This window comes from Gopherus evgoodei, chromosome 1 (genome assembly GCF_007399415.2).
Source record: "Gopherus evgoodei ecotype Sinaloan lineage chromosome 1, rGopEvg1_v1.p, whole genome shotgun sequence".
NCBI lineage: Eukaryota > Metazoa > Chordata > Testudines > Testudinidae > Gopherus > Gopherus evgoodei.
The window spans coordinates 342,433,937-342,446,968 of record NC_044322.1 but is presented as its reverse complement, the minus strand read 5'-3'; the positions used below and the strand labels follow the sequence as shown (position 1 = coordinate 342,446,968).

The 13,032-nt window shown below is 40.7% G+C and overlaps 1 protein-coding gene across 1 annotated transcript in view; it reads right to left on the bottom strand.

Annotated features, from left to right (window-relative positions):
• The window catches only part of RELN (reelin), a 484,263-nt gene that overhangs the window by 132,783 nt on the left and 338,448 nt on the right, over positions 1–13,032 (bottom strand). The window contains 2 exon segments of the mRNA XM_030549629.1: positions 5,507–5,619; positions 8,926–9,118. Coding sequence (XP_030405489.1) covers positions 5,507–5,619; positions 8,926–9,118 — 306 coding nt within the window.

Genomic DNA, 13,032 nt, shown 5'->3' with positions numbered 1-13,032 from the left:
TGTCAGAACCACCAAGTGGCAGGGGACACTCCCAGTGAGCATAGGTGGCGAGTTCCATAGCCATGTGGTGCTCGGGCACCAGCAATATTCAGAACCAGGGGCCCAGCTCCAGCAATATGTGGAACCGGGTGCCCCCCTACTTATACCTCCCCCCACGCCACCCCCGAGTGTTCCGCGGCCCCGACGTGCTACCCCTGTGCGCTGCCCCCCCCAGCTCATCTTTCCCGGGCCAGGAGCAGAGAATCACTGACTGTCTCTTCCCTGAGCAGCTCCATGTTACCTCCCAGCAACTGCTGACGCAGGGTCCTAGTACCCTCCATCTCCACGGCCAGGACAGACTGATTCTGAGCCTGCCCTTCCTCCTCAAACCCTTCCCTTTTCTGGCAGGACCCTCAAGCAGCACAAGGGCTCCCCCTCTGCCCGCAGTCACCACTCCTGCCCCATGCAAGGAGGCAGCCCCATCCCTCACCCCCAGTGAGGCTACAGTGACAGTGTGCTGCTGGGGGGCAGGAAACGGGGGCTTCTCCCCCAGAGCTTGCTGCTGCTGGCAGGGAAAGGGCTGGGGGGAGTCCTCTCTGGCCCTGTCCCAGAATAGCCTGCTTATACCCCAAACTCATCTCCAGCTCTGCCCCCTCCAGAGTCCTCACTACTGCACCCTCAGCCCTCACCCTAGACCTGAGCCCCTCCAGCCCCCCAAACACCTTATCCCCAGTCCCAGCCAGAGCCCTCATCCTGCCGCATCCTGACCCTCTGCCTGAGCCCTGATCCCCTCCAGCACCCCAAACACCTTATCCTCAGTCCAAGCCAGAGTCCTCATCCCCCTGCACTCTAACCCTCTGCTTTAGCCCCAAGCCTCTTCAGCACTCCAAACACCTTATCCTCAGTCCCAGCCAGAGCCTTCACCCCCCCACCCTCCTACTCCTGCCCTGAGCCACTCCCTCATCCCAAACCCCTCATTGCCAGCCCCAGAGCCCTCACCCCCTACACCTCTACTCTCGCCCTGAGACCCTCCCACACTCCAAACCCCTCATCTGCAGCCACACCCCACACCCCACAGCCTTCACCCCTGCACTCCATCCCTCTGTACCCCTCCCATCCCCAAACTCCCTCCTAGAGCCTGCATCCTGCACCCCAATCACCTGCCCCAGCCTAGGGTCTGCACCCCAGACCTCCTGCCTCACCCAAATTCCCACCCTGAGCCTTGGGCAGGTGGGGGGCAGAGTTTGGGGGTGGGGCAGAGTTTGGGCAGAGGCAGGTTCTGGGCACCACCAAAATTTCTACAAACATGCCACCCATGCCAGTGAGGTAGTGATGTTAAGCAGACTGGAGTGAGAGCTCTCATTGCCTATATCCTGGTCCTAAGGGTCACCTGGTGAGACCTGCATCTGTGGATTGGCTGTGCCCTGGCTGATTGATGTGGAGCCCTCAGGTGATCATGCTCAGGGATGAATCATCAGGCTCAGGCTGAGGGATGAGTCATCAGCTCAGCAGCACTCATCAGGCTCCGAGATGACTCATTACACTGACTAGGACTAGAACAGAATGTGGGGTGAGTATTTTTTGTCTTTTTGTTAAAAAAAAAAATTAAAGAGCTTCTCAGCCATTATGCTGGAATCTCAACAAGCCAGCTATACCATTGTAATGCAAATGTGAGTATTCAATGCAAATGTGATCTGTGTCAAGGCAAACGGTGCAGATTTCTTCCTTACCACAGCACAGAGGTAAACTGGATAGAAGTGATTGGAAGGAACCCTATGAAAATGAACATGACTGTCACATGGCTCTGAATAATAAGAGCTCTTTACATATCTAAGTGTCTGTCTGAATTAAAGAAAATGTATTTAGACTGGTTGCAAGAGCAGTGTTATGGAAAAAACAGTCCCTCCCATACTTTTTGAAAGCTCTCCAAAGCTACACTGCAGCTCAAGGTACCAACCAGTTTAAGAGGATTACTCTATTTAAAATTGCAATCAAGATTTTAAAAAGGCCACATTGATTAAGGAAAAAAGAATAAAAGGCAGAGTGTCAGCTGCATTCTCTGTGATAAAAAATTGGCTGTCTGGACAATCACCATTTGGCCACCTACTAAAACAAACAGTGTAATATCAAAAATTTGTATAAAAAAATTACAGAGGAAGAGCACCTTCAAAATGTTACAACTGTTTCTCAAATTTTATACTTTTTATATGGCTCAAAATCTGTTTTTGGCTTCCTGATATTACATTTGAGTCAGGTTGATGTCAAATGTAAGTTATTGTTATGGCATTACAGTTAGAAAAATGAAAGAAATCTTACTGATTCCCAAAAGCAGAAAAGGTACTGCAAGCAAAACACTCTCCTCTTTCTCAGGGAATTTTTGTGATAGGTAGTTTAAAACAATGCTGCATTCTCTCCTGGTATTAAGGAAACTTGAGGAGCCAATGCAAATCTGAGGCTGATAAAAATTATATTTGCTACCTTCTGAGATACTGTAATTACACTTACTCCATTATCCTGAAACTCTCATTCAGTAATTAGGTGTTGATTTGTTTATGAAGTCAGCAAACTGACAGCTGTTTGTTTCTCATTAAGGCCTGTTCTTATGTAAATGTCTTTCATAAGATTGAAATAAATTTTCATCATTGTTAGAAATGTTCTATTCATGTATAATACAATTTCAGAGAACAGGTGCATACCTTTGATTTTTCCTATGCAATTAGATTCCTTATAATAGATCTTATAATCCAACAGATCTCAACTAAAAGAGGGACCTTGTAAAGCCATGATTACTTGGATGCACTACATTTACAGATGCATATGTCAGCATAAAAATACTAGAAGATTAAAAAAGATTTATGCCAAGGAAAGACACTGTGTAAATGACTCATTTGAAAAGGAAAATCATCCAGTCCCTTGGTGAATATGCACCAAGTCTAGTTTCTTGTTCAAGACCTGAGCAAAAGGACTTGCATTTTTTTGCATTACAGGAAAAACTCCTCTCTCAGAAACTAGAGGCAGAACTCAGAGCATCCCTGCACACCCTGGCTACAGCTCTGACTATCATCTTTGGCTCTGGGCCTTTGCAGAGGTTGTGGCTCCTATTTACAAAAGGCTCTGATTCAGAGGATTCATGCAGTTCACTGAACCAATTGACAACACCAGAGGAATTGTGTTTCTGTGGCCTCCAAGCAGATTTAAGGATTTGGTCCCAAGTGAGTAATAGAGACACTAGAGTGATGGAATGGACCTATTGCTGCATTTTCACCTCAGAAAACATACAGAATGAACAGTTACAATAATAAAAATATCTGTACATGAGGTCAAATGATTTCTGAACAGATAAGAAAAAGAACTGCTGATTTATTTAAAATTTGGATTCATCAACAGCTAAACTGTGCTCTCAAGTACTAACATGGCCATAGGGGGAGTAAGGGTACCTCACCACCTGGCTGCACTACGGCTACCCAGAGCTTGGGTCCAGGTCCTCAGTGCAGCTAGGAGGTGAACAAATGGGTGGGAAGAGATCAGAGGGGCCTGGAGTAGGTGATGGCTCAGCTACCTCCCATATGCTGCATCTTAGAAAGCATATTCTCCCATTCTCTAGAAGAAGAGGGGCTTGGTACAGTTCCTCCCAGGGCTCCTCCCTGGGCTGTGCAGCTTATACAGGACCTCAGGACACAAAAAAACTGTACAGTCCAGATAGCTCAGGGGTCCTCTGTATATCCAGTCCCCACCCACAGCACACCTCAAACTTGCAAGGGCAGAAATTTCCTTTCTACTAGCAAGTGCCCAAACAAACAAAACACTACTACTAATCTCATCAGTGTTAGTTGTGTAGTTGTGTCCTATCCCCACTCCTCACTGATGAAAATGAAGGAAAAAATATCACCTGAGAATAGTACAGAGTATCATATTACCTTCCAATAGAGGGCATGCCATCACTTCCCCCTTTCCCCTCAACGGGAATACTCAATATCATGTCACAGTTTCCTAAAAAAATATTTTTATGAACAGGAAGTAAAGTGCAGCACCCATGCCTGCTTCATGTAACACCCTATCTCCCTCTAATTGCAGCTAGACCAGCTGGAGCTTGATGAGTCTGGTCTTTTAGCTCAAGCTACAGAGGTCCTAGGTTTGATGCCGCTCACCGCCGATTGGGGTCTGTCCACATTACACAGTGATTATTTATACTTTAATGACATACAAAACCCTACCAACAGAAGGAAATCCCTTCAGACACAAAATAAAATGGGATATATTAATTTTTTGTGCATGGCATAAACCAGTAACTTGACTATTATTTGACTGTGACTCTTCCCTTTAAACAAGTCTCCTAAATTGAAAATGGAATCATTTTCTTCTGTCATCACATATGTCTAGAAAACCTAAAATGAAAAAATGCCTGTAATAACACCACTTGCACATTTTGCATTATAACTTTAGGTACCGTGTATGTCTTACTACTGAGTTTAAAAACAACTTACTTCGGACCTGAATCCTAAAAAGTGCGAAAAGCCTCTTGCAAGCTACTGAGTGCCCTTAGGCCTCCCAGATTTGACATCTGAGGTCATTCAGCACTCTGAAGGATTGGGACTATTATAATCTAACTATTTGTTCATTGGCCTTTGAATGGGTATGTTTAGTATTTTCTGACTGATACTTTATACAAAATATTTGGAGACATGCAAATGAAATGATTTGCAGCCAGCATATGGACAGTACAGAAAAATTACAAAGGACAGGAAAAACAATGAAAAATTGATCTACACTGGCTTTAATTCCAGCTGCTATGATACATTGAGTTTGAAGATAAGCAAGGAGTAATTCTAACTGGAATGATGGAGTAATTTAATTCTTAAATGAAAGAATCAGTGAACATTAATCAGACATATAATAATCTATTATTTGAATATTATAATAAAGTCATAATAAATAATGTAAGACATCATCTAGTTAAGCAAATAAAAATATGAATGAAGGCATAACAATTACAATTACAAGAAAAAGGAACAGGGTAGGACTTTCTAGTCATTTTTCCTTTGGAAGAGGGAATGCTATTCTTGAAAACCTCTAGAGTAATAGAGGAACAGGGTGACAATTCCTGGAAATGAATGATTAGTTAATGTTTGTACAGAACTTCAAAGGTGTAAACGGCTATAAAGGAACAAATTATTATTATTAATGAATCATTTTGTTTGTGGACCCTTCAAAATAATGTGGGTGTTGTTCCTACAGTGAGCTCCATGCAGGCAGAGCCCTATGCCAATGCAGAGCTCATTAAAGGATCAGAGTCTTAGTGTGTACTGTGTCCTTTGAAAAAACACCTGGTGTTCTTACCAATACTTCACAATCTAATCATGTAAGGAAGATGGTCATTGATGAAGTATTGTATCTGGGCCAAATCCAGCAGCCGTTACTCAGACAATACATCCCCTGGCTTGAGCAAGGACAGCAGGATTTCGCTTATTCCTTGTGATATAAATACAAGGTTAAGTGAATAATTACATCAAAATATGTAGTCTCTTACCAAGTTTTCTGTGGTAACAGGGCTGTAATTCTCCTCCACTGCATGAATTCACTGGAATGGTAGATACTTGCTGATGTAAACTCCTGACAGCTAGGCATACTTGGAAGGCATTCCTTAAAGTAAAACATTTCAATATCAGGTTTAATCTGAAGGCAACATTAGGAACTGAATTCTTTCTGAAAGGTGAATCACATTCAGTGAATCTGGAGGTTGTGTGGTCCAGATGGCAGAGCAAAGAACTGAGAGCCAGAAGGATCCTAAGACGAGCCAAAGGCTTTCTTCAGTAACCTCATAATAGCAACAGTTTAGGATAGAAGAGACCATATGGCCCATTTACAGCAGGTCTGTCTAGCATTATTACTATGTGATGTTTTCTCCTCCATGTGGATGTCTAATTATATTTTTCAATATGTTCACAGATGCCTTTGGTATAATTCTACAAAAACCCTTTTGTGTCCTTTTGCTGTCTTCCTGTATGTGATTCCTTCACATTCTCAGGCAGTTTAGTCACAGTCTTCTTTTTACAATGTTATGCACCTCTATCATCAAACCTCTTTTTATAATGAAAATAAATGCAAGTCCATTATCTTTTCTGTATCATTCCTGTTGCTGTTGACCACACCAGTGTCCAGTACCCTTGGGTGTGGTTTTAGAAAAACTGGACGAGCACAAGTCCATGGGGCCAGATGCGCTACATCCAAGGGTGCTAAAGGAGTTGGTGGATGTGATTGCAGAGCCATTGGCCATTATCTTTGAAAACTCATGGCAAACGGGGGAGGTCCCTGATGACTGGAAAAAGGCTACTGTAGTGCCCATCTTTAAAAAAGGGAAGGAGGAGGATCCGGGGAACTACAGGCCAGTCAGTCTCACCTCAGTCCCTGGAAAAATCATGGAGCAGGTCCTCAAGGAATCAATTCTGAAGCAGTTAGAGGAGAGGAAAGTGATCAGGAACAGTCAGCATGGATTCACCAAGGGCACGTCATGCCTGACTAACCTAATTGGTTTCTGTGAGGAGATAGCTGGGTCTGTGGATGAGGGGAAAGCAGCGGATGTGTTATTCCTTGACTTTAGTAAAGCTTTTGATACAGTCTCCCATAGTATTCTTGCCAGCAAGTTAAAGAAGTATGGGCTGGATGAATGGACTATAAGGTGGATAGGAAGCTGGCTAGATCGTCAGGCTCAACGGGTAGTGATCAATGGCTCCACATCTAGTTGGCAGCCGGTTTCAAGCGGAGTGCTCCAAAGGTTGGTCCTGGGGCCGGTTCTGTTCAATATCTTCATTAAAGATCTGGAGGATGGCGTGGACTGCACTCTCAGCAAGTTTGCAGATGACACTAAATTGGGAGGAGTGGCAGATACACTGGAGGGTAGGGATAGGATACAGAGGGACCTAGACAAATTAGAGGACTGGGCCAAAATAAACCTGATGAGGTTCAACAAGGACAAGTGCAGAGTCCTGCACTTAGGACGGAAGAATCCCATTCACTGTTACAGACTAGGGATCGAATGGCTAGGAAGCAGTTCTACAGAAAAGGACCTCGGGGTTACAGTGGACGAGAAGCTGGATATATGAGTCAACAGTGAGCCCTTGTTACCAAGAAGGCTAATGGCATTTTGGGCTGTATAAGTAGGGGCATTGCCAGCAGATCGAGGGACGTGATCATTCCCCTCAGTGGTAGCAGATGACAGAACAAGGAGTAATGGTCTCAAGTTGCAGTGGGGGAGGTTTAGGTTGGATATTAGGAAAAACTTTTTCACTAGGAGGGTGGTGAAGCACTGGAATGGGTTACCCTAGGGAGGTGGTGGAATCTCCTTGCTTGGAGGTTTTTAAGGTCAGGCTTGACAAAGCCCTGGCTGGGATGACTTAGTTGGGAATTGGTCCTGCTTTGAGCAGGGGTTGGACTAGATGACCTCCTGAGGTCCTTTCCACCCTGATATTCTATGACCTGACTTAAATGGAAAGCAGCTAGCACATCTTGCTATATAACTAACAATAGAATGATAACTTGAAAGTACTTTTAGTGACTGAGAATATTTGCATTTAAAGTTTAAAGAAGCTCAATATATATTAATGTTTTGCAATTATCTTTAGAGAAATCAGATAATCTAAAATCACCCCAGCCATCCATTAAAAATATTAAAATACTGACCAAAGCTCTCACAGCTCTATGTGATTTTGAATATTTCTTCTGAAGAAAGAGGTTCCTTTTAGCAATTTTCCAAACATTTTCTCCATTTCATCTCTCATAAAAGGTCTGATAAACGCAGTCTGATCATTTAGTGAGAAGCAAATAGAACTTTCAGACATTTTAATTAATTAGTGCTTTGTTTACTGGCTAGATTACCTCCTTGCAGCATACTACAAATAACCTCCACTCTTATCCTTTCATCATGGTAACACCTGGTGATGTGGGAAAAATGATTCAGCTGCAGGCTTTTCCTCTGAACTCAACTCAATTGAGATAGGACAAGGACATTGAAAACTAGAGGGAATTGATCTCTCCTTAATGACAAGGACAAACTCCAAACACCTGCCAGTAGGATCTATTTGTAGAGACTATTACAGCGCTTTCCAAGTAGAAGTGACATGAACACCATTTAAGTACAGTATGTATTGCTTTGCTCTGAATACTATTTCAATCAATGAAGCATTACTGAAGGGAGAATAATGCAATGTTTAAACCTTAGGCTACTGCCATTTATCTACTCTGCCTCCCAAAATAAAGTACCAAGACACAACATGACACACAAAAACTTTTATATTACTCATGAAAAGTGCTAGATTGGAGTCTTGGACACTGAAATCCTCCCTGCATATCTGCAGGATCGGTACTGCACAGTACATGCTTTTCTACAACTTCCTTACAATTGCCATCTAGGGAGCTCAAGGATAAGATATTAGTTTACTCTCTTGGCTAGTCAGAGTTTGGTCTCTCTGTTGACATGGACAACAAGGATGCAAATTAAGACCAATACAATAATCACACTTTTGTTATAGGAAAAGGATTGAGACTTCAATTCACATAGGCAAATAACAAGCCAGAGATGGTGCTCACTGTTGATCACTATTACCCTGGGCTTGATTTGAACCAGTGACTTGAGGTAAGAGGCTTCATATATCATTACTAGTCCCCAGAAGGGATGTACTTTGGGTCTACGGAATGATTGAGCTTGATGGCAGAAAGAATTTATGCAAAACCACATTCCAGCAAATAGCAGCTATATCTTACTACAACAGTAGCATGGGAAAAGTGTGACCCACTATGTTGTAGTGGTCGTAAGCATTCCCATTTTTTCCTCTATAAATGAATCCCTTTCTTCCCCAATTTTGTATTTCAGACTTCCAGATAATGTTCTTGCAAATGTTATGAAAAGCAGTGTGTCACTAAACACAAAAGTTACTAGCCAATCTGCCTTACCTCCTGAACAAGGTGCCAAGTCAGGCCGTGGTTGGTGGAGTATTCCAGTTTCACCTGGTTGTCCATGTGAGGAGTAAATTGCTGTCCACAGCCCATCACCAAGTTGAATTGTATCATATACGAAGCTCCAATTTGCATGGACTGTGTTTCCACATAACGCATACTAGAGGTTAATTTAGAATCTCCTGTAAAACTGAGAGATAAGGTAGAGAATCAGAACTCATTTCTGAAATAGCTCAAAAGATAACATTCTGAAAGATTATGGTATTAACTACAGCTTTACTTCGGCAAACCTTTCACTCTGCAGACTATCACGTAAGAAAGAGACCCAGGCATGGTCTTCATAAACCACTAGTAGACCCAGACCCCAGTTTGAGAACCACTGAACTACAAGTTATTATGATATTTTTTGTGTTACAGTAGTGTCTGGGAACCCTAATCAAGTATCAGGTATGATACAGATAAGAACCAAAGAAGAAAGTCTTTGCTTCACAGTGCTTACCCTGCAGATAAAGTTGTAATTTCAGACAACTACTAGGCAATGAAGATAACAAAAGATGAATGTAGTTAAAATGTCTCTTACATATATTTGTAGTTAGTCCATTTGAATACGATCACCTTGTGACAAAAGCACAGTTCTTTTCTCCACTATACATTCCAGAACTAATATCCACAATGCATATTCCTATTACATATCCTGCACTTATTCTGAGTGAATTACCAGAGGGTTATATGTATTTATAGTTTGGCAAATTGTTTTTGCCTCAAATCAGAAAATTTGAGATCAATAAAGCAAAGTCACAATAGTTCAATTGAACAAAATAAAAGAATTGAAAATAGTAAGTCTGAGTAAGTATCTAAAGATCCCCTATCCATGTTAGTTGATAAATCCTCCTTCCAAAACTGATGAGTGTATGCACCCCATTCCTGGAATTGAAAATGAAAGCTTTTCTCCCCAACTCAAGTGTGAAACTTGACTGTGTGAACTACCGCAGGATTCATTATTAAACCCTTTAAGTTGATCTCTGATCTCAGAGAAAACTTCACTTCTTTGTTAATGCTGGTACATAGACCAGAAAAAATTCTTACATGAGAATCCTGGTTTATTTAACTCACAGGCCATTACTAAAATGAAATTCCAAAAGAAGTGTCCTATAGGAAAGGAGGATAATCTATGTCTATGATACTCCAAGCAAAGCTTTTTTCACTTGGAGGAAGTTTCAATATGGACTCATGGAGTCCTTTATCACCCACAAATTGCCTCCAGCTAAACACCAGTAGCATTAAAGATATGATCTCTACCTCCTTTCCCACTACTTTTTCCCTACAATTCTCCAGCGTACGTGTTTACTGCTGGACTCTACTTCGTGTGGGGAAACATTCAGTTGGAGTACATTTGAAGATGTTATAGAAAGATAGACTAATGTACTTGGTACAAAAATAAATAGAAAGAGACACACATGAAGTATGTTTAAAAACACTATTATAAATATTAGTTGTGAACTCACTTCTAGTTATGTACATAATTACAGATGAGCAGGCAGAGAAATAGCCAATACCCACATGTACCCTCAAAATAATCATTCTACCTGCAAGCACTCTGAACTAATTGGTACTTCTGGGAATGATATCACAACGAATGTCAGCCAATCGTCTTTGTAAACTGTGATGGGATTTGCAGATTTACTACACCTTCAGGGCCAGTACTTCCAGGAATAATAGAAAGCCACAAGGATATAACTGAGTGATAAGGCTAAATTGACCTAGAATATTAACATAACAGCCAGACTCCAAACTCTCATATTGGGCCCAATCTTGCTCCAGCTGAAGATAGCAGAAGTGTTAGCATTTTACATCTCCTTGTGTCTGATACACATAGATAATCCTTAACTATATCATCATATTATATTTTAATTATGTGTATTGCATGAAAACAATATGCCTTATGTCACAAGTTGATGCTTAAAATAAAAGGAATAATCTCCAATGAAATACAAGCAAAATCTCAATCGTGTGTAATGCACTCACATTGTAAGGATTTGTCCATTCAGTTTTACTCCTTACTGATTGTGAATCTGGCCCATTATGAACAATTTCCCTTCAAGCACAGCATACCCATTTGCTTTCCCTTATGGGCTAAATAATAGTGTCATGATCTGGCCCAGTATGATTTACTGATATGCAGTTAGTTTAATTTACACCTATGGGAGTATCCCAAAGAAAAGGCTTTAAGTTAAGTTTGATAACTAACTCCAGTTAAACAAACAGAGGACAATATTATAGTTTATATTATGCTCCCACTATAATCAAAAAAACATGGGATTAATCATGCCTGTATATGACCATTCTGAAAAAAAGAACTGTGCAACTTATTTGTTTTTGATTGTGAAACTCTCTGCACTCAATGTGTCCTGGATCCCTTCTGTATGTTGAATCTACTTACTATTATAAAGTATATGACTCAGATGTCAAACGGATTATAAACAGCAAATTTAGATTGTTGGTTATATATAATCAAAAAAACCTCAAACAATAAAAGCAAATATTCCTAAAATAAAATTGGAGATTATTGGGGAAACTTTCCCAAAACTGTACGCAGAAACAGTTCCAGATTTACAGATTCCAAGCCAGAAATGAAAGCAACACACCCAATTAGAGGCAATCTTCTCTCCACTGAAAATGGGCTTTAGGATGACATGCTGTAAAATGATTTATTTCATATTGACTATAGTTGTTCTAATGAAAAAGCAATTGTCAGAGTATTCTCAGGAGATCACTCTCAGTGCTACAGCTACCCATGCTCATGGAAAGTCATGAGTTAGAAAATGAGAACCAAATGGACTTTCAGCTGGGAAAAGCCAACAATAATTAATTTAAGTACCAGCCATTTGTACAGACCTGTTATAAGTTAAAATTTCCCTCGAGAGAAACAAGGTCAGTGGAGGGCATAGTTCATGTCTTACAATGAGCCTGAAGAATACTTATCCAGCAATAAAATGTTGGTATTCCAAAAGCTTTACTTATTTATTTGGTACAAGAAAAGATCAACATTTTTACCACTACAGAAGATTACTGACATGGCTGTAAATAAGACACTGAATTCAGTACTGCAATTTAAAAAATTTGATGTGGTCTTAGAGGAAAATAAAGCAGAACTTTTGCTTTCCCATCTAATCTGGAAAAACCACGTATGTTACATATGTCTAATGATAAGAGAGGGAGAACAATGTTATTAGAGTGCTTTCATGCTAACTCTTTGATTAAGAACATGCAAACAATTTGAGTCCTGCCATGTTGTTCCATTTTAATGATCAGTGAATTCCTTTCTCATCCTTATTAAAGTAGTTAATGCTGCTTCTATAGTCTCATTATCACTGCCAGAGCACTTTTTGTGTTGTTACCACAGCCAAGTCAACTCCTTATAGTTTGAGAGATGATCAGAAAGTCAAATCAGATTGCTCAAATTTACTTGTTAATAAAACTCCTATGGTGCTGTTCTAGGTGTCCATGGGGATCTACAATTATTTATATTCCCTTGAGGGTTCTTAAATTACTATGATTTTACTTTCTCAAAGTCAATGTACCTATACCAATTAAAGCCATAGTAGGTTAAAAATGTTGCTCAGACTGAGATGAAACTATGTTGCTTGGGGTTTGATCAAAGCACAGATATTAAATTACTGTTATCTTACATTAACCTATGTATTATATTAAGACACTCTACAATTTTATTTGAACAGATATTAACAATTTACAAAAAGAACGTTGTTCATTATTGTACAAAAATATGTATTATGAAATTAAATTTGAATGAATATTTAAAAAATGTTCACTAAAATCAACAAAGAATCCTGTGGCACCTTATAGACTAACAGATGTTTTGGAGCATGAGCTTTCGTGGGTGAATACCCACTTCCTCAGATGCATGTAATGGAAATATCCAGGGGCAGGTATATATATGTGTGCTAGCAAGCAAGCTAGAGATAACGAGGTCAGTTCAATCAGGGAGGATGAGGCCCTGTTCTAGCAGTTGAGGTGTGAAAACCAAGAGAGGAGAAACTGGTTCTGTAATTGGCAAGCCATTCACAGTCTTTGTTCAATCCTGAG